Source organism: Microcaecilia unicolor, chromosome 1 (assembly GCF_901765095.1).
Source record: "Microcaecilia unicolor chromosome 1, aMicUni1.1, whole genome shotgun sequence".
NCBI lineage: Eukaryota > Metazoa > Chordata > Amphibia > Gymnophiona > Siphonopidae > Microcaecilia > Microcaecilia unicolor.
Genome location: NC_044031.1, coordinates 103,860,517 through 103,882,481, shown reverse-complemented (window position 1 = coordinate 103,882,481; position 21,965 = coordinate 103,860,517). Strand labels below are relative to the sequence as shown.

Below are 21,965 nucleotides of genomic sequence, written 5' to 3'. Positions count from 1 at the left end.
GCTGGAATGGGGCCTTAACTATATGCAAGCACTCAATGTCTGCTGCATCCTACACCCTCTGAACTTTCTGTTTTGGAGGGGGTGAGATACTGCAGGCCTTGAGCGTGTGCATGTGCTCGAGACCCCACACTACCCAGCTGATTCTGTAGTGAACTAATTGTCACGCTTGTGCTGCCTTGGGAGGATGTCTTATTCACCTAGTAGTAGGGCTGACCCTGCTTTTAGTCACACATTTTTGACCATAAGAGTGCAATAAATCTTATCCTGTTAGAATTCTAAATCTTGATCACTAGGTGTTGCCATTGTGTGATAATTGGTTTCCAGGACTGTGAGTTCTTCCTCCATAGCATCCCTTCCCTGATTGGTCCAGGAACCTTACTATCCTCCATGCTCTTCCCCTACATCTCTTTATCGCTCCACTTCCTTACCTATCCCTATCCTTTCATACCTCTTTTATCCCATTTACCCCTTGTTGATTTGTTCTACCACATACCTCCTTTGTTGATTCTGATACTACAGATTATACTCTCTTGTTACTATGTAAGCCGCATTGAGCCTGCGATGAGCGGGAAAGCGTGGGGTACAAATGTAATAAATAAATAAATAGACCTAAGCTGGGAATTGAACTCAGGTCCTTCTGTACTAGCAGTAGAAATAGTCACTGAGCCACCAAGCTGGTGTGACTATATTCTATTTTTTCAATTTTCATGTATTTCCCCTTTATATAAAAATATTTTCCGGGTATGTAATATAAATGTTAAGCTTAAAAGGGGGAGTTGAATAAAGTGAGCAATAAAGCATAAGCGCACAACTATGGAACGGACTCCCGAAAGCTGTGAAAACAATCCATAACCACCTGAACTTCAGAAAATCACTAAAAACCAACCTATTCATAAAGGCCTACCCCAACGATCCTACGTAAACTCCTTCACCCAGCAACACAGCATGACCAGTGATCGTACTGGACAACATACAATCTTCATCCCCCCTGACCCTTCACAACTAACTCATTCGATCACTGTACAACCTTGTATTTGTTCTCAACCGACTTGGCGAACGCCTTGACGGTACTGTGTAAGCCACATTGAGCCTGCAAATAGGTGGGAAAATGTGGGGTACAAATGTAACAAATAAATGCAGTGTATAAAATTAATAAATCCAATACAATTCATATTATCCCAATTGCCGATTTCACCTGTAAGTTAACATTTAGGATCCTCTTTACTAAGCTGCATTAGGTGCTAACGCAGCTTGCAGTGGCATGTTTTGTCAATCCAGGTACTAAAAGATATTTTTATTTTGAAGGGAGCATGTCAGGGAGTAGGTGTTCCTGCACTAAATTATACTAACTGATTAGCGCACGCTCCTTCGAGTGAGTGGTAAGGGAGTGAGCACAGACAACTGTTTAGTAAGGTGTTATATTTGATTTGCTTGTTTTGTTGGTATCTGACCGGGTTTCTTAGTCACTATGCTAGTCCCTCCCATCCTCTTGTTGAGGATACAATTTCACCCACACCTACTTACTTCTCCTTTTGATTGTTTATCTGGATACTGCAGGTGTCCTTAGTCATAGGAGTCTCTGGCTCTTAGTTGCTGACCAGCAACTTTTCACAAGTTAGCATAGGCCAAATGTCAAACCACAAATTTTTACAGCCTTAGAAGGTAATTACCAGAAAAAAAGTACATTTCTAGCTGTCTTGCAATTTCATGTCTGTTCCCAGCTCAGAAAAGCAAAATAGCTATATTAAAATAAAAACTAGAAATATGCTGTAGAGAAAGTCGCCAGCACCACGGACCCTGAGGCAGGAAGTGAAAGAAGCACCGATACCTTGGCCATTGTCAGCCATGGCACAGAGAGACTGAGCGACAGAAAACAGCGGAAGCAACAAAGAGTTACAGCAATGATAAGTGCTGGTTTAACATGTAATCAAGATAGTAATCTGTAAAGAAGAAGACAATGGGGAGAGGAGGGTTTTTGAGCCAATGATGACAGCAAGAACTCCAATGAATTGATAGCCTTAGAGCTATGTTTTAGGAGTTGGTTGAGACTTTTTTCCTCCGTGTAAAGAAGTATAAACATATATAGAGTTCTGAGTTAGAACATAGGATTTATAGGGAGATAGTACTATTTTCTGGATGGTCAGACTGTTCTTTCTGCATTGTAAGCTCATTTCATGCGAGTGCAGGCACCTCTTCGGTGGAGGTGGGTGTTTTCTCTGCTGATGAGATTTGTAGGGCAGCCACGTGGGCTTCCTTCCATACGTTTTTGAACCATTACTAGTTGGATGTGGCCACCTGGTCAGATGCCCATTTTGGTGTGGCGGTTTTGTTGAGGGGAGCTGCTGCGTCCCACCCTCATTAGGGAACTGCTTTGGCACATCCCATCGGTTTTGGATTCATCTGCTGTTGACACATAAGAAGGTAAAATTATGTCTTACCTGATCATTTTCTTTCCTTTAGTCGCAGCAGATGAATCCAGGATCCCTCCCATTCAGTCGCACCAGATTGTTGTTTCTTCTTGTGATCTCCTTTGTCTGTGATTGCTTTAGGTTTCATTTTTTCAACAACAACAACAAAAACTTCAACAGAGAATAGGGAGTTTTTCCCACTTCAATTACATTTTCTTCATTTGTAAGGAAGGCTTTCTATGTATTTCCTCTGCTTCTTCTTTGTGATGTGACACATACTGACTGATTGAGGGGCTGGCCATCTAGGATCACTGTCTTCAGTACAGTATTCTCCACCATCTGCTGGTGGATGGACACAACCCATCAGTTTCTGAATTCATCTGCTGCGACTAAAGGAAAGAAAATGATCAGGTAAGGTATAATTTTACCATCTTGTTTCTCCTGGTTGAAATATGCTTTTCTCTGGAATATCCAAGATCTGTAAATTATTCCTTATGGATTTATTTGGCATCTAAAGCTCATTCTTACCCTTCTAGAACAGTGATTTTCAACCTTTCATCTCAGGCACACTGTCAAGGTGCAAAAATTGTCAAGGTGTACCATCAGTTTTTTAAGGATATATATGTTCTTATTTAACAAATGAGTATTAAGATTCTATTTAAAGTTCAATAATTCCATTTTTAATCATCATATTATCTTTAAAGTTGAATATTTTTACTGAAGTTGACAAAAGGCAACAAATCACTTCAAAGAAAACGAAATTAACCTCAAATAGCAGGCATTCAAAAACTTGGAAGGCACCATTCAAAAAATATTCTAATTCTCATGTCATCTGAGCCATAGCTAAAACTCTCCACTACTAAGCACATTGTGAAAAAATACAAAAACTGAAAAAAAAAATCCTAACTTGTACAAATATGTCATGCAACATTAGCACGAATCCCTATGATTCAAATAGCAAGAACCCTACATATGAACAGGCAGCACTACACATATTACATTGGTTCCAAAAACACCAATACACCAAGGAATTGTGACGGGAGAACAGGTGATAAGAAATAATGCACAAAAGCATGGGGTCTGAAATAGCTGGTGCTATGAGAGACCCTGTGCTGTGGGATACAATAGTTTGATGCTCTCCCCTCACTTAGTTTTTAGTTTTGATGTAAGGATTTGATGTAAGTTTTGGCCCTTACTTTTCTTTTGGAGTTGATTGTTTGGTAAGGATTTTTTGTATTATTCCCTTCTGAGTTATGTACTGTCTACCTACATCAGTGGACAGTAATGTATTAAGGACCAAGAATATGTCTAACTTCCTGCAAAATGTGGAGATAAGTGGTGAGAAGCACTGGTCAATCAACACCTTATGGGCTAGATTCTATATATGACGCCTGAAAATTCCACATGGGAAAATAAATATGCCTAGGTGTATTCTCTATAGTGCTCCTAAATTTTATAGAATAGGCTTAAATTTCCGTGCAGTATATAGAATTACACTGAGCATCTCTCCACGTGACTAAATTTAGTTCGGTTATAGTTTTATTTGGCATAAATTCCAACACCTAAATTAGGTGCAGAGCAGGTGTATTCTATAACAGTGCGCGTAGACTTTAGAAACGCCCGCCCCCTACCCCCTTTCAACTCTGCAACTTAGAATTTATACACACTATATTACAAAATGTGCTTAGCGAGTTCTGCACATAAATCTTAATGCCAATTCTGATAATTGCTTGTTAACCTCTATTAACAGCGCTTAGCTAGTTCAACAGTTAAGTTATGCACATTGTTATAGAATACCCTTCAATTTATGTGCGTAAATTAAGGCATGACATATAGAATCCCTGGGTATATGTCTTCCAGGCTACATGTTCTTCAGTAGTGATTATAATTGTTTTTATGGGCTTCAGCTGAAGTACACAAATGTTCTTGGCATGCTAGTACATGATAAGACCAATTTGAAATTTGGTTATTTGGGGGTCCTTTTACAAAGGTGCGCTAGCATTTTTAGTGCACACTAAAAATAAGTGTGCACTAAATGTTAGAGGCGCCCATATATTCCTTTGGGCGTCTCCAACATTTTGCATGCACTAGTCATTAGCACACACTAAAAACGCTAACACACCTTAAGACCCCCTTGATTTTTAATATAGTAAGTGTAAAGCTCTTAGTATACATTGTTTGTCAGTGAAATCCTTATTTTCTGTTCGATTCTTTTTCTTTTCAGATATTTCACTAGGTGATCTATTGTAATGCATCTTGCGCTTAAAAGTTTGAAAAGGCAAGTAATTAAATCCAGATCTAAACTAACCCTGTAAATCTTTGCCCTATAGCCTGTGCTTAATCTGCGAGACCTGGGATTGTCTGAGTTGAAAGTTATTCAACTGGATGAACTTGTCAACAAACTACTTCCTGGCTTTAGCCCAGGGAAGAAAACCTCAGCCCAGTGGCACACATCTCACATCTCTGCCCAGTCGTTCTTTGAAAATAAGCATGGTATGTGAAATACAGGGCAGCATTTTCCCTGCACCTTTCCTGAAAGGATACAAGTTGTGTTACATATTAAAGTTTGATAGATGTTTAAGGTACAGAGGATCTTTTGTTTATTTTTGCAATCACATTTATTTTATTGTTTCATATTTGAAATATGATCTAAACAGATTTACTCATGGCAAATTAGTATTTTTTGTTTAATGAGGTAGAATTGCTAAAGTATGCTGTGCTGTCCCATGTCTAAATTGGGTTGAAAAAAACATGAACCCTCTTTTTAAGACTTAGGCATTTTATCTGAGAATATCTGTATTTTAGGGAATATGGATTAGTTACCCAATTCATTAAGTTTATGTGCCATAGATGCAGAATCAGGCTATAGGATTCAGTTATAGATTAATAGACCCCAAGGAATTTGTAATTATATTCCCACGATTTTGGGATTTATGAGTGCATACATAATTGCATCCCATAATTCCATGAAACACTAGCAGAACCTGTGTAAAATACAACAACTATGGCAATAAATAGGCTGGGGAAATACTCTCTGGGCCTAGAATTAGTTGCAGTCCAGCAGGAGGATAGGAGGCTAAGACAGGAGGCCTTGGATGAGAAGGAGAAGTCGGTGCAGTTTTCCTTCTGTACTGTATGATGCTCTCATAGTTCCTGAAACATAGGTCTTGGGAAACTTTGAGAACCATTCTGAATTTAAGGCACCATACAATTTCACTATGAGAGAGTGCAAGAGGCAGACCGTGGTGGAAAAGAGGGGTGCTAATAGTTTCAGGACACTGGACAAACAATTGGTGCAGAAAGTCTGCAGGAGTGATTGTGGGGGGGGAAGGAAGCTACATGTGAGGCAGTGGATGGTATAATGAAGAGCACTCTCTCACTGATGATATAGGTCAGCCACCTTGCAGCAGGTGGTGCTAGTCTGCTGAGGCTGAGTTGGGGGGGGGGGGGGTCTCAGGCTAGCTAGGAGAGCATTAAATGCCCTGACTCAATGAGAGGGAGGGAGACCCTGATACAGAGGTTCCCAGGAGGGAGCTCCAGGAGAGGAGAAGACTCTACTGCAAGTTGAGCTATAGTACCTGAGGAGATAACAAGGGAAGTGGTGTGGTTCAGGCTCCATTGGTATCAGAGTTGTGTGGTAAGACTGGCAAGGTAGGAGACACCTTGAGTTACATTCAGAAAGTACTTGTTTTGACGTGAATAGACAATTTGTTGGGCTAAGCAGGGAGCTAGCCCTAATCAGAGACTGAACTTGTGCTGGATGAAAGCCTGTGAAGTAACAGGGGCACATGGTGTGTCATATAATATTTTCCCTTTTTCTTGCAAACCTTGTACATAAGTACATAAGTAATGCCATACTGGGAAAAGACCAAGGGTCCATCGAGCCCAGCATCCTGTCCACGACAGCGGCCAATCCAGGCCAAGGGCACCTGGCAAGCTTCCCAAACGTACAAACATTCTATACATGTGTGTCTGAGTTTGTGCCGAATCCAAGTCATACCCTTGACCACATTACCACATATGGTGGTAGTTATGGGATTTTTTGTGTCTCTGCAGAAGAGACAGCCAACATATCTTCAGGGATCGGAGCCACAGTACAACTGGGGGGGAGAGCATTTTGTAAAAAAAAAAAAAAGGCTGAGGAGAGTGGCTCCGCCTTATAGAGCTTGGGAAAAATACAAAGAGTTAAACGCTGGACAAGCAGGTTTTATTCTCTCTGGGTTTTGGAAAAGCGTGCAGTGCTATAGTGTAGCAAGTAAACTCTGGCTTGGATTACACAGGAATATTGGTCAGGAGGGGCCAGAGAAGTGTAGCAGAGTGTGCTTGGGGCCAGGGGCGTAGCCACGGGTGGGCCTGGACGGGCCCAGGCCCACCCATTTTCCCTCCAGGCCCGCCCATCCGCATTGCTGTCTCTATCCCTTTTGTCCCACGGAGGCAGCGCTTCCTTCCTGCCCTGTCTTCTCCCGAAGCTCCGCTGGACCGGTCCGCTGCAAGTGGAATCCTCCTTTGCCGGTCGCGCTGCGCTGCCATGCACACGCAGCTACGCTTCTCCCCCTGCCGCGTCTATCTGGCTCTCTGTGATGCACTTCCTGTTTAGGGCCGGATGAACGCGGCAGGGGGAGGAGCGAAGCTGCGTGTGCATGGCAGCAGCGCAGCGCGACCGGCGAAGGAGGATTCCACTTGCAGCGGACCGATCCAGCGGAGCTTGGGGAGAAGACAGGGCAGGAAGGAAGCGCTGCCTCCGTGGGACAAAAGGGATAGATGCGGATGGGCGGGCCTGGAAGGAAAATGGCTGAGCTGCTGGGACATGGGAGGGAGAGGAGGAAGGGGCTGGAGGGAAGGGAGAGAGTTGCTGGGACATGGGAGGGAGAGGAAGAAGGGGCTGGAAGGAAGGGAGAGAGCAACTGGATATGGGAGGGAGAGAAGGGACTGGAGGGAAGGGAGAGAGCTACTGGACATGGGAGGGAGAGGAAGAAGGGACTGGAGGGAAGGGAGAGAGCCGCTGGGACATGGGAGGGAGAGGAAGAAGGGACTGGAGGGAAGGGAGGGAGCTACTGGATATGGGAGGGAGAGAGTTGCTGGGACATGGGAGGGAGAGGAGGAAGGGGCTGAAGGGACTGGAGGGAAGGGAGAGAGCTACTGGACATGGGAGGGAGAGGAAGAAGGGACTGGAGGGAAGGGAGAGAGCCACTGGGACATGGGAGGGAGAGGAAGAAGGGACTGGAGGGAAGGGAGAGAGCCACTGGGACATGGGAGGGAGAGGAAGAAGGGACTGGAGGGAAGGGAGAGAGCCACTGGGACATGGGAGGGAGAGGAAGAAGGGACTGGAGGGAAGGGAGAGAGCCACTGGGACATGGGAGGGAGAGGAAGAAGGGACTGGAGGGAAGGGAGAGAGCTACTGGATATGGGAGGGAGAGGAAGAAGGGACTGGAGGGAAGGGAGAGAGCCGCTGGGACATGGGAGGGAGAGGAAGAAGGGAGGATAGGGAGAGAAAGAGGAGAGATAGATGGAAGGATGCAGAGAGAAAGGGGAGAGACTGGAAGGATGTGGAGAGAGAGAGAGAGGGGAGACTGAACAGAAAAGGGTAGAGAGATAGAGACACTAGATGGAAGGACAGGAGAGAGGGTAGATGGGTGGAAGGATGAGGAGAGAAAGAGGGAAGACACTGGATGGAAGGGTAGGGAGAAAAAGGAGACGCTGGATGCAAAAGAAAGAGGGGAGCTGCTGGATGGAAAGAGGGAGAGGACAGAGTAGGTTAAGACTGGAGAATAAGAGGAAGGGGCATGTGGAGAACAAGGGTGAGGAAAAGATGAAAAGCCATAGGTGGTGAATGGACAGGAAACCCTGGCAAGAGAAAGACGAAGGAAAGCAGAATCTAGAGACTGGGAGCAACACAATGAGAAAAAGTAAATGGCCATATAACAAAGGTAAAGAAAATAATTTTATTTTAATTTAGGATAAAGTAATATGGTACCTGTGTTAATAAAGTTTCAGAGACCAATACTTCCTTCCTTAGGTCAGGAGAGGATACCATAACAGCGTTATGCTGACCTGAGGCAGGAGGTTTTGGCCTCTGAAAGCTCATTGAAAAGGGTGTTAGGCTTTTAAATAAATTTTCTGAAACCTGATGCACTGAAAAGCAGCACTTTACCCCTGGGGAAGGGGGATAGAGAGAAAATTTTGTGCCCACCCACTTTAGGTTCAGGCCCATCCAAAATTGGCAGTCTGGCTACGCCACTGCTTGGGGCTGTTATACAAGCCACACCTTCCTGGCAAGAGAAGGAACAAAACGTTTTGATTTGTGAAAGCAAGTACTTTGGAAGCTGTTCCCTGTTGAAAACACAAGAGAGAAAGTGTATTGTGTCTTCAGATTGAGCTACAAACAGCTGAATGCTGGAAGCTTGATTGAGCTGTAATGCTGGTCAGAAGCAGAGAAAGCTTCTATGCAAAAGTGAAAGTAAGACTGCTGTTGTTACTGGAGCTGCTATTGAGAAGCTGGTTCTAAGAAACTGCAGAGCAAAGAAGTATAAAGTTAAAGCTGTACACAGAAAAAAGTATTAAAGGCTGAACTGCTGCCAGGGAAGCTGCAGCTGGGGCAGTTCAGGAACTTGGTTTGGAGTAGAAGTTACAGCCAGAGGTAGAGCTAGTATCCTTAAACAGGCCAGCTCCTGAATACACAGCAGACCAGAGGGAGTAACAGACTCCAAGCTGTGTTCTAAAGATTGAAGCTGCTCCATTGAAGAACAGTGGTAGGGATTTTCCTAAGTTGAAATCAGGTTCTTGCACTAGGGCAGCTTTTCCCAAACTGTGCACTGCGGTACCCTGGTGTGCCGCAGAGAACTCTCTGGGATGCTGCGGAAAATCCTCACCTTGCTCCCGCCACCACCTGAACTGCCACTGCAGACAGCAGTGGCAGCAAAACAACAACAGCAACAAAAAAAAGCAAGCATGGGGCCGCAGTAGTGTGTGCTGTCAGTTGTACTGATCCTATGCTCCCAGAACTGGAAATTGACGTCAGCGGGGGCAGAGGACCAGCAGAGCTGACCGTGGTCCTATGCTTGCTTTTTTTTTTTTGTTGTCACGGACACTGGAGACACAGAGCAGATGGCCTTCGGGACTCGCTTTTGCTGCCAAGGAGGTTGGATGAAACAGGAGACAGGATGAAGTAAAAAAGTTGAAGCCAATAGGTACCAGTCTCTGTTTCTCCTTCCCATTCAAAACAAAGCAAGCAAACCAACCTATGAGCTGCTGCATCCACATTGTCATTCTTTATTGCTGGTAGCATTTTTATTTAATCTCACTTGTATTTTCAAGCATGCCAGCTTGTGTAGCATACAGATGTACACAGAGGAAGTATAATAACGGAATAACTTTTCATAGAGTGTTAATTTGTTATAAATTGTAATCAGTGTGTCATTTGGAGGGGCTGGTTGTAGAGACACCCTAGTACTGTTATATTTGTGCAGAGAAAAAGATGGAGACCTGTGTGGTGGTGGTGGTGATGGTGGTGGTGGTGGGGGGGGCGAAGAGCATTGTGGCCAGGGGGGGTGCTGCAAAAAAATGGGCGGACATGAAGAGTGCCGAGAACCACTGCACTAGGGGCTTCATTTGAAGTTCCCATGCAAGTGTCTGGTTACTTTTTGTGAGAATAAATATCTTTCTGGATCTGGATCAATTTTTCACTCTTTCAAAAAGTACAAAGACTAAGGGACATTCAATGAAGTTACATGGAAATGCTTTTAAAACAAATAGGAGGAAATATTTTTTCACTCAAACAATAGTTAAGCTCTGGAACTTGCTGCTGGAGGATGTGTAACAGCGGGTTAGCTTATTTGGGTTTAAAAAAAGGTTTAGACAGGTTCCTGGAGGAAAAGTCCATAGTCTTGTTGAGACAGATATGTGGGAAGCCACTGCTTGCTCTGGGATTGGTAGCATGGAATGTTGCTGCTGTTGGAGTTCCTGCCAGGTACTTGTGACCTGGATTGGCCACTGTTGGAAGCAGGATACTGGGCTAGATGGACCATTGGTCTGACCTAGTATGGCTATTAAGAAATTTGATGTGAGAGAAAAGTGCTTAAGTTTAATATTTTTGTTGATTTTTTTATATTTCTAATATGAGATGGAGTTTGGTCTGTTGTTTTGAATAGGCAGGCTTTGCCTTTCATGTTTTCTTTTTGAATGTCTTCTTTTCTTTGAGGTGGGCTGGACAAATGTAAGGGTCATTTTCTTGCTTTTTCTGATTAGATATATTTCTTACCCTGCATTTGGTTTCATGGATTTATTTTGTTATGTCATGATAATTTTAGTTTTAAATGATTTTTCTTGAGCTAATAATAATAAAAGTATATGTAATGGGAAATACACAAAGTTCAATGTGTTTGCAGTTTTGTTCCCATACTCCTGTCTCCTCCCCTCAACACATCCCCATACTATAATAAAATTCACACATTCACTATACAAGAGAAACAAAAACAAACTGCATCTATATATCTTAGACATCAGAACCAAATCAGTATAATAAATTATCCCCTATAATAGAGTGACTACTTCAGAGGCACACACTTTTGTAGAAGAACAATGTCTACATGTCAAGTGAGAGTTATGTTCTTATAGTTCTTCAGACCGCCCAGAACACAGCGGCGAGACTGATTTTGGAAAATCTAAATTTGAATCTGACATCCCCTTCGTGAAAAATTACATTGGCTTCCCATTAAAGAACGTATCGCCTTTAAGATCTGTACCTTGATTCATAGGATCATTTATGGAGAAGTTTCCGAATATATGCTAGATCTGGTGGATTTACCATCCAGAAACAGTTCCAATTCCTCCCGATCCTTCTTAAATTTACATTATCCAGATTGCAGTGGCCTTAAGTACAAATCTACTTGCGCATCCAATTTCTCCTTCATAGGCATACAACTGTGGAATTCACTGTCTAGAACCCTAAAATCAACACAACTATCTAAATTTCAGAAAACTATTGAAGACCACCATGTTCAAGAAGGCATACCCTACAGACTCAACCTAATGTACTTCCACCTGTTTTCAACATAATCCATGGACTTTATTAAATTGCATAATCCTTCACTATCTTTTGTTATCTGTTGTTGTTTTGAATGTTACCAGTATGCTAATAACCTATTACTACAATGTTTAATTATATTTTCTGAACCGTAGCCTACCCTACGGGTTGTGTAAGCCACATTGAGCCTACAACTAGTGGGAAAATGTGGGATATAAATGTATTAAATAAATAAATAAATAAATAGTGCCAAACCACTCGGAGAAAAACTGCATTGGCTCCCAATTAAAGAACACATTACCTTCAAAATCAGCACCCTGATCCACAAAATTAGCTACAGCGTAGTCCCAGGGTACATGATAGACCTCATAGATCTACCAAACAGAACCAGATCATCTCGAACATACTTAAACCTCCACTACCCAAACTGCAAAGGACTCAAATACAAAGCAACCTATGCATCCAGCTTCTCCTACATAAGCACACAACTATGGAACGGATTGCCAAAAGCAGTGAAAAAGATGTACGACCATTTAAACTTCAGGAAATCATTAAAAACTTACCTGTTCAATAGGGCATATCCTACTGACCCAACATAGATGTCTACACTCTGCATCACAGCAAACCCAACGATTGTACTGGACTTTATTTAACCTTCCCTCCCTATTATGTCTGAATCAAATGCACTTTTACTCGACCACAATATCACCTTGTATTTTTTTTCTCTACCGGTCTTGGCAAACGCCTTACAGTACTATGTAAGCCACATTGAGCCTGCAAATAAGTGGGAAAATGTGGGATGCAAATGTAATAATAATATTACCTCAATAGCTGATCCTTGTGCTCCAAAGTCCCATAGTACTCAATAACTAATCAGACATCCTACCACCTTCTCCTATGAGAAAGGGGGGGGGGGGGCAAAACAAAAGAACACAACCATACAATTATAGCAGAGAAGTTGACATGGATCCTCCCCCCCCTCCCCACAAGACCCGCAGGGGTTAAAACAAATTGAGAATAAGGCTTCAAGCCCTATGGCAGTGATGGCGAACCTATGGCACGCAAAGCCCTCTCTGTTGGCACGCGTGCCGTCGCCTCAGCCAGAGTCATACTGCCGCTATGAAATCGCGCTAGCAGTTCAAAGTTGTGCTGGAGCAGAGGAGACATTACTCCTCGCTCTGACACTCACTCTCCTAGGCCGCAGGCTCGGTGCCTATTTCAGTTTTCCCTCCTCTCTCTCTCTCAGTTCAGGTCACGCCCTTGCAGAAGCAGGAAATGAGGGTGGGACCAAAGCTGAGAGAGAGAGAAGGGAAAACTGAACTAAGCACCGAGCCGAGCCTGCATGCTTTTTACCGCTGCTGCCGCCCTAACCCCGTTGAGGTAAGATAGATGACTTTTAAAATTCTGTTATTCAGGTTAAATTGCCCTGTTGGCACTTTGCAATAAATATTTAGATTTTGGGTTGCTGTTTGGGCACTCGGTTTCTGAAAGGTTCACCATCACTGCCCTATGGGATAAGGATTGTATATAAACCTCCAAGATAGACATAAATAGCTTTTTGTGTTTAATAGTAGTCCTGGCACCATGATAATTTTAATAAGTTAAAAATAGTTGCCCCCACACCCAGTCCTTTTTATAAAATCTTTACTGCCCCCCCCCCCTCCCCTGGCACTTACTGGGTCATCCCTATGGTCTAATGAGGGACAGGAGTGATCCCAATTGTGTTGTAGAAAAAAAACATGCTAGCTAGCCTGTTACTGAAAATTAATGAATATTGTTGTCAACTAGTATGTATTATTGCCGTAAGACACATGCTTTGCTGAATACTATTGACCATTTTAATGGGACCTTAATGTTTTTAATCAGTCGGATGACTAGTATTGGGACCAGAAATGCTTATCTTGATGTTTCACATGATCCTAAAATTACTGTTTTGCAAAAAGATTTTTTTCAATCTTTCTTTCCTTTTGTTTAGGTTTTCGAAATGTATTTACAGTATTACGCTCATCTTCCCTGTGCAGACAGCATGCTAGTCCCCTGCAAAGTATATGTTCAGATCTACCCTATCTTCCAGGTATGAAGAAATGTATGACTGCATTTTTGATATTGCTTCCCCACTTTAAGAATATTTCTGTAGAGATGTGTGTTTGTAATATATACCCTAGTGCAGGGATTCTTAATCAGTGGTGCCAGCACTCATTGAAGAGGTCAAATGGGGTGTGGAGAAGGGTCTTGAAATCTGAGGCAATTTATTTAAAATTTCCATACAGAATGAAGTAGACTGTCAGTCATTAGTGGACCCATAGTTTAGGAAGGAGGTGTGAGGGTTTCATTGATATGTTAAAGGGGTGTGGGAACTAAAATTTATTTATTTATTTATTATATTTGTATCCCGCACTTTCCCATTAAAAGCAGGCTCAATGCGGCTTACATAGTAATAGGTAACACAGAATTTTGTTATGTAAAGTAGGAAATTAAGTATAACATAATAGAAGGATGGATGGGTAGTAAATGGATGGATAGGTAGGTAGAGACCGGTGATAGAGAGAGGAGGGTAAGGTGGGAGATACCGTGTTTCCCCGAAAATAAGACACTGTCTTATATTAATTTTTGCCCCCCAAAATGCGCTAGGTCTTATTTTCAAGGGCTGTCTTATTTTTCGGGGAAACATCGGGGTTGGATCAGGGTTGGCCCGCCCGCCCTCCGTCGCTCCCGGAACTAACCTTAAACGCCTCTTTTCACCTTCGCAGCAAGCAGCAGCAGGGCAGGCCACTCCTTCCTTCCGTGTTCCGCCCTCGCCTGACGTAACGTCCGTGAGGGCGGGGCATGGAAGGAAGGAGAGGTCTGCCCTGCTGCTGCTTGCTGCGAAGGTGAAAGGAGGCGTTTAAGGTTAGTTCCGGGAGCGACGGAGGGTGGGCCCGGCGAGCTCGGGTGGGGGGGGGGGGGGGGCCTTGTCCGGCTCTCAGCAGCCCTGCTTTCAAACAAAAATTTGCTAGGTCTTACTTTCGGGGGAGGCCTTATATCTACCAATTCAGGAAAACCTCTACTAGGTCTTATTTTCGGGGGATGTCTTACTTTTCGGGGAAACAGGGTAGATTCTGGGTCAATGTCGTTTTCTCTTCATTATATATAAGGTAGTGTGTATCTAACGTGATGCGGGCCATTTTGGAAGGATCTTTTGCCAGACTGTAAAACGTTCAGGTCAGTCATGCTCAGTGCTTTTTTTGTGCTGGTACGGCGTACCGGCACCTTTTTTGTAGGTCCCCTCCCCGACCCATTCCCCACCTGCCTACCAGCTCCGTGCCGACGACACCCTCTTCTCCTGACACCGTGACCCAGCCTTTAAAAAAATCTACGAAGCGGTGGAGCAGTGCCTCGCGTCTGCCTGTAAAAGAAGAAAAATCGCCTTGGCGGCCAGCCTTCCCTCACTGTGTTCCGCCCTTGCAGAAATAGGAAGTTACATCAGAGGGCGGGACACAGTGAGGGAAGGCCGGCCGACGAGGCGATTTTTCTTCTTTTACAGTCAGACGCGAGGCACCGCTCTGCTGCTTCGTAGATTTTTTTAAAGGCTGGGTCACGGTGCCGGGTAGCAGGAGAAGAGGGTCGTTGGCAGGTGGAGACTGGGTCGGGGAGGGGGGGGCTCAGATGGGTATGATTGGCTGGAGGGAGGGGGGAGCAGGGAAGAGGAGAGTCGCTGGACATGGGTGGATGGCAGGGGAGGGCGGGGGGACAGTAGGGTCGCTGGACATGGGTGGATGGCAGGGGGGACGGGGGGGTTGCTGGACATGGGTGGATGGCAGGGGGACGGGGTGGGGTCGCTGGACATGGGTGGATGGCAGGGGGGACATGGGGGGTTGTTGGACATGGGTGGATGGCAGGGGGAAGAGAGAATCGCTGGACATAGGTGGATGGCGGGGGGGGGTTGCTGGACATGGGTGGATGGCAGGGGAGGGCAGGGGGGACAGGAGGGTCACTGGACTTGGGTGGATGGCAGGGGGAAGAGAGAATCGCTGGACATGGGTGGATGGCAGGGGAGACAGGAGGGTCGCTGGACATGGGTGGATGGCAGGGGGGACGGAGGGGTCGCTGGACATGGGTGGATGAAGGAGAGGGAAGGGAGAGAGAAGAAATGCTGGACAAGGATGGAGGCGAGGGAAGAATGAGGAAGGAGATGAGATGAGGGAAAAGGAAGAGAGGAGAAAAACTGGATACGGATGTAGAAAATAGGCAGAAGCTGGATCTACTGGACAGTCATGTCTGCGGAGGACCCAGCTTTTACTTACGGATGTAGGGCAAGAAATGAAGAAGAAAGGAGGAAAGTAAAGAAATAAATGGAAAGGAAGCCCTGGAAACGGAGTTAAGAGGACAGATAGCAGCAGAATCAGATACTAAGTCAGCATGATCAGAAAAACAAAGTCACCAGACAACGAAGGTAGAAAAAATCATTTTATTTTCATTTTAGTGTCTGGAATATGTCCAATTTGAGAATTTACATCTGCTGTCTTATTTTGCACTGGGTATACTGGAGCACTGGGTATACTGGAGCTGTAACAGCTTACAGAAATTATTTATAATGAAAAAAAATCACGTTATTTATTTCTCCTATACTAGTATAATATTTTCAATGATGTCTGTTTATATGCGCTATGGCTGGTATAAGGAGTGTGGTAAATGTGGGTGTGGCTATAATAGGGGTAGAGTCATATGTTGTGACTCCACCCACAATGAGTACCGGCACCTTTTTTTTTCTACAAAAAAAGCACTGGTCATGCTCCAGTAGGTGGGTGACTAATTGCTGTCAATAAAACAATTGAATTTCTGAAAATCCATCCTTGAGGTCCTCCTTCAAACACTGAAACATGTCATCTCTCGTTTTTTTGTAATAAGAATTTTGTCTTTGGTTGTGTGTCGCTCCCCCCCCCCCCCCCCCAATTAATTATCTCACAGTTCCTTTGTCTACAGGGGTTGTGACCCTGGTGTTATTCTGAACTGTTTCATATTATGTTGTAACCCAGACCACATCTATGCCCCCTTTTTAGCAGATGGAGATCAGGTGGTCTTTGCCCCGAACAGTCACTAGACCACCAGGGCATCTAAAGGGAGGCCATGGGGGGGGGGGGTGTCTTTGATCAATTTGCTATATGCTGGGGGAGGCCTGGCCAGCCTGTTCTCTGCTGAGTGGGCCTGGGGAAACTAGCTGTTTAGTGTGTGTGTGTGTGTGGGGGGGTGTTTTCGTTGCTCTTTGGTGGTGGGAGTGGATGTTTTCGGTTTTGACTGAAACAGGGTGGTACATTTCGGCCGCAGATTCGGTTCCGATTGAAATTGGCAACCCTGGTTTTGTTTGCCTTCTAAAGCTAAGGAGGTGTTGAGAATTCCATGGTTTGAGACATTAAGGCTTAGAGAAACCTAATTATCTTTTTTTTTTTTTTTGTCAGCATTTTTATTGGGTTCTTGTGGTAGCTCTCCAACAATTTGTGATCTCTCCCTTTCCACTAGTCATCTACTTCTGTATAACAGATTGCCCAGTCTCCATCCCAGTGCAACTATTATTACTTGGGTTCTCACAGATCACCGGATGTACAGCTTCCAAACCTTTCAAAGGAGTTAAGCTTCCCCATATGAATTGCTTGCATTCTTGAGAGAGTGCTTATGTAGTCCGTATTTGGTTTAGTAACTCTTCTTCAGTAGTGTTGATATATTTCATGCTAGATGGGAGAGGGGAGGGAGGGGAGAATGGGGTCTTCTTATGAAGCAAAGTATCACTTATGTAGTGGATACTCTAGATTTGACTTAACTATCTCAGCTTACTGTTACCATCACTTGGCATCTGTCTGGGATAGCTGATCATGTGCAGTTGTCATCTGATTAATGTGTTGCCACCAGTTCCTGAGGTTTAAGTCATGGGAGCTTGCTCCACGCTTTCTTTGACATCACGTGCTGCACTATTTAAATACAGCGCCTGGGAGAAGCTTGTTCTAGCTCAGCTTACTGTTACCATCACTTGGTGTCTGTCTGGGATAGTTTATCGTGTGCAGTTGTCATATGATTAGCGTTTCGCCACCAGTTCCTGAGATTTAGGGTGTGGGAGTTTGCTCTGCCCTTTCTTTGATGTCACACGCCACACTATTTAAACACTGCTCAGTGGTGCGGCGTCTAAGGCATAAGCCAAAGGTGTTCTCCTTTGTGCAGCGAATGAACAGTGATTGAATTATTAACTCGAGTGTTGCCTGATTTTCAAGATAAGTTGTAATTTAAGATAAAATACAAAACAAAAATCAGTTTATGATATGTTTTGCTAAGGTGGATAATTATAACACCATTCCAGTTGTAATTTCTTCTAAGTTTAATATTAGGAAAGGTTCAATGTGAATGTGCCTCGAGGTTTGATACCTGTTTCTATTAAGAAATCAAGGTCTTTCTTGCAAATTATGGTACACAATAAGTACCTGAATATATGTAAACCGCTTTGAATGTAGTTGCAAAAACCTCAGAAAGGCAGTATATCAAGTCCCATTTCCCTTCCCTTCCATTAATGGTGAGTTGGTAAAGACTAGAGCTGTGGGTAAAAAGAAGTTTGATATTTGTAATTGGATTGTTCATAATGGGTTGGATTTTTTTATGTTTGACAAAAACATAGGAGAAGGGAATAGTGTTTCTCCCAGTCAGCTTTGTCCAGTGGTTTATTCTTCTATCAACAGACCTTGAAGTTTTAGGAGGGGTGGTGGACTTGCTTTTATCTATCATTCATACATTTGATGTTTACACAAGTTCACATTAGTAATTTTAAATATTTATTTGCTTATTGAATTATTTCTTGTCTTTGAATTGTGATAAGCTCTGCAATTTAGATGAAATAATTACATTTTCTGTTTCTTCTACAACCCAAACTTTTACTGACTTCTGCTCAGTCTGAGTCCTCAATTTTATTTGAACTTTTTCCACTTATTTTGGCTGGAGAAAGAAAGGAAATTTTATCTTTCCTTCACATTACAAATATAACTCTCCTCATGCCCTGTGATCTGAGCTGGATCTTTACTTACATCTAACCCTCCTCCTGGACAACAAAGAAAAGGCCTAAAGCAACCTGCATCAATTGGACCATCCAAGGATATCAGAACCAGAAACGCTAAAGTTCATACCTGCAATCCGTGAGTTAAAAAATGAATTTTAACTGTATAATCTATTTTTAAAGTTCTGAATCTGTTACATTCCTTAAAACTTAAGGCAACCATCAAAACCTCTGCAAAGAAGTTCACATTGAAGTGCTAAGTACAGCCATTTGTTTCTGTGAGATCAAAGGCTTCAAGCAATAGATCAGACCAGGCTGAATTTAAACTTTTAAAGGGTCTGTTCTTTTAGACTATTTGATTTAACCCTGCATTGCCAACTAGTAAGATTTCTGATCTACAGTTTGAACGCCACAGGGGGACTGCAGTGCCACCCAGTGAAATTTTGCCTAATTAGCTTCTGACACAAAAAATCTGTCATGCAAGCCTCCCAGTGGTGTGTGGGAGAGGAAACCATAATCCCCACCAACCAAAGAGAAGGCAAAAGTGCAAGAGGTCAAACACCTACATAACAGTACTTAAAAGATCAACCCATTGCCACACCAAAGCTACCCCAACATCCACAGACCACCCATGGGAACTAAAGAAATCCTCGGTGATCCATGATGCCATAAATGAACAGCATCTTGACATCCTAGGAATAAGTGAAACCTGGCTAGGTGAAAGTGGGGTTTACTACTGACTGAACTATGCCCAACAGGTTTCAACATCCAACATCAACCAAGACCAGGAAGACGGGGTGGAGGGGTAGCAGTCTTGATTTGGGATACAATCAAACTGCGCAGAATATCCATCCCCCAGCTACAAGAATCGGAATCTCTTTTAATCCAACTTGAAGTTGAGAAACCAACCTGGCTGCTTATGATATAACGAGCACCTCGTAACAACACTTTATCTGTGCAAGAACTCCTAGACCTGATTACTCAAGTGACCCTGAATTACCCTAGGCTGGCGATCATGGGAGACTTCAATCTACACTTCGAAACCCCAGATACCACCACAGCTGCTTTTATGGACCCAGGTGATCAATTCTCCCAACCCATTAAAGGGTCACATACTAGACCTGGTATTCTACAAAGGGGTGGACATCCCAGAATTCTGGGATAACAGTATTGAAGTAACACCCCATAATGGTCAGACAATTTTCTAATTAAATTCTCCCTGAGTGACCATCTGAAACAGATGGCACCTCCCAAAGTTTAGAAGGAGATCGGAGACAAAAAAAAAGCTGATCACTGAGAATTTCCTAGAGGCCTTGGACTATCCACATGTAGATGAAAGACAACAGTGTCAGAACAAGTTGACATCTGGAATACACACTTAGCCAAGACCTTAGAGAAAACAGCACCACTAAAAAAGGTCTTATGCCCCACTCACAAATGCTCAACTTGGTTTTCTCCAGAACTTTAAATGCGAAGGACGAAAATTGGAAAGGAGATGGCGTAAATCTCGCCTGGATGAAGACAGGCTAAACTGTAGGAAGCATATGGCAAAGTACTGCCAAGCCTTAACAGCAACTAAAAAACAGTATTTCTCTCAATGCATTGCACAGGCTGCCAATTCAACCAAGCAATTGTTCAGTATAGTAAACAGCCTACTGCAACCTCCACAACAGAACCAGCCTGCCCAGTCTAAACTGAACTGCAATGATTTGCTGCACACTTTGGCCAACAAAATTAAAAGTCTCCGCTGGGATCTACAGGCAATCCCACCCAGTCCCCAACCAATCAACCAGGGGTGCATGAATTTGCCCCCTCCTGACAGACAGATGGGACACTTTTAACCCAATGACAGAGGAGAGCCTTAACAAAATCCTAAGAGACCTTCGACCAACTACCTGCTCCCTCGACCTCTGCCCATCAAAGATAGTGCAGGAGGCAAGTATGGGCTTCATAGAAGGCACCACAAAAAGTGTGAACACCTCTCTTTCTAATGGGCAACTACCAACAGCATTAAAAGGGCAGTGGTTCACGTCCAGCTAAAGAAAAACAACCTTCAAGGCCCTGAAAGGAAATCGCCCTGAGTACCTGAAAAATGGGATGATTCTCCACACACCGCCAAGGACACTAAGGTCTTCCCAAGGACTTCCACTAACCCTCTCCAAAAGACATTACACAATGTGATATCTGCAAGCAAGCCTTCTCCGGAGTAGCCCCCACACTCTGGAATGCACTGCCTGAAAGGCTGCGCTTAACACAAGACTATCTCTACTTCAGGAAGCAGGTGAAAGCTTGGCTCTTCAACCAGGCCTTTACTGGAAGAAGTAACTGACTCGTTAGTCTCACTCACACACACAGAGTACTCAGGCTGCATATACTGCAGCAAGACATGTTTATCCACTCCTACTCTAACTGAGATAACATTTAACCATTTCTGTGACCTCATATGCAACTTTCTTTAAATCAATCACCTTACTTTCTAACTCTTCCTACTTTCTACCCTTCTGAATGTTACATCTTTGCTTTACCCTTCGCTATCACCTATAATGTTCTATTACGTATTGTGTTGACATTGTAAATAGTTGTGGTTTTTGTGGGAGTTTTGGACTCTTTTGTTGTTCTCAAATAGTATACCATGCCATACTTTGTATTGTTTTTGATATTTTACTTCTATAATTGTCTATTGCTCATTCTTGATCTAGTCTTACTGTTACCGCCTTGAGTGAATTCCTTCAAAAAGGCGGTAAATAAATCCTAATAAATAAATAAAACCTTGACCAGGATAAACTTGAAAGTTACAGGCCAGTATCCAACATCCCGTTTCTAGGGAAACTCATAGAACAAACAGTCTGTGTTCAACTTAATGATTGACTAGAAGAGAGAAACTGGCTAGATCCATGTCTATCTGGATTCAGACCCGGTTATGGAACAGAAACAGTCCTCATATTCCTACTACTACTACTACTACTACTTAACATTTCTAGAGCGCTACTAGGGTTACGCAGCGCTGTACAATTTAACAAAGAGAGACAGTCCCTGCTCAAAGAGCTTACAATCTAATAGACAAGTGAACGGTCGGATCCGATCGGGGCAGTCAAATTGGGGCAGTCTGGATTCACTGAACGGTAAGGGTTAGGTGCCGAACGCAGCATTGAAGAGGTGGGCTTTAAGCAAAGACTTGAAGATGGGCAGGGAGGGGGCTTGGCGCTAGATTATCTTCACAGAAACCGAGACAAGGGATTCGCCTTGATGTTAGTACTGCTAGATTTCTCAGTAGCTTTTGACACTGTGGATTATGATATCATGCTAGCACGACTGACAGAAGCAGGTATCAATGGAGCAGTACTTGCCTGGTTCAGATCCTATCTAACAGACAGGCGACAATCCATAATGTTTGGTAGCAACTCATCACCACTATAGACACTGACCTGCGGAGTATCACAAGGATCGATACTGTCACCTATTCTGTTCAGTATCTACCTCAAGCCACTAGCTGAGCTGATTCGGTCAGTGGACACTCAGTTCTACA

The 21,965-nt window shown here is 43.6% G+C and overlaps 1 protein-coding gene across 1 annotated transcript in view; it reads left to right on the top strand.

Moving 5' to 3' along the window:
- The window catches only part of YME1L1 (YME1 like 1 ATPase), a 141,074-nt gene that overhangs the window by 7,335 nt on the left and 111,774 nt on the right, over nt 1–21,965 (top strand). The window contains 3 exon segments of the mRNA XM_030199278.1: nt 4,739–4,901; nt 13,406–13,504; nt 18,199–18,207. Coding sequence (XP_030055138.1) covers nt 4,739–4,901; nt 13,406–13,504; nt 18,199–18,207 — 271 coding nt within the window.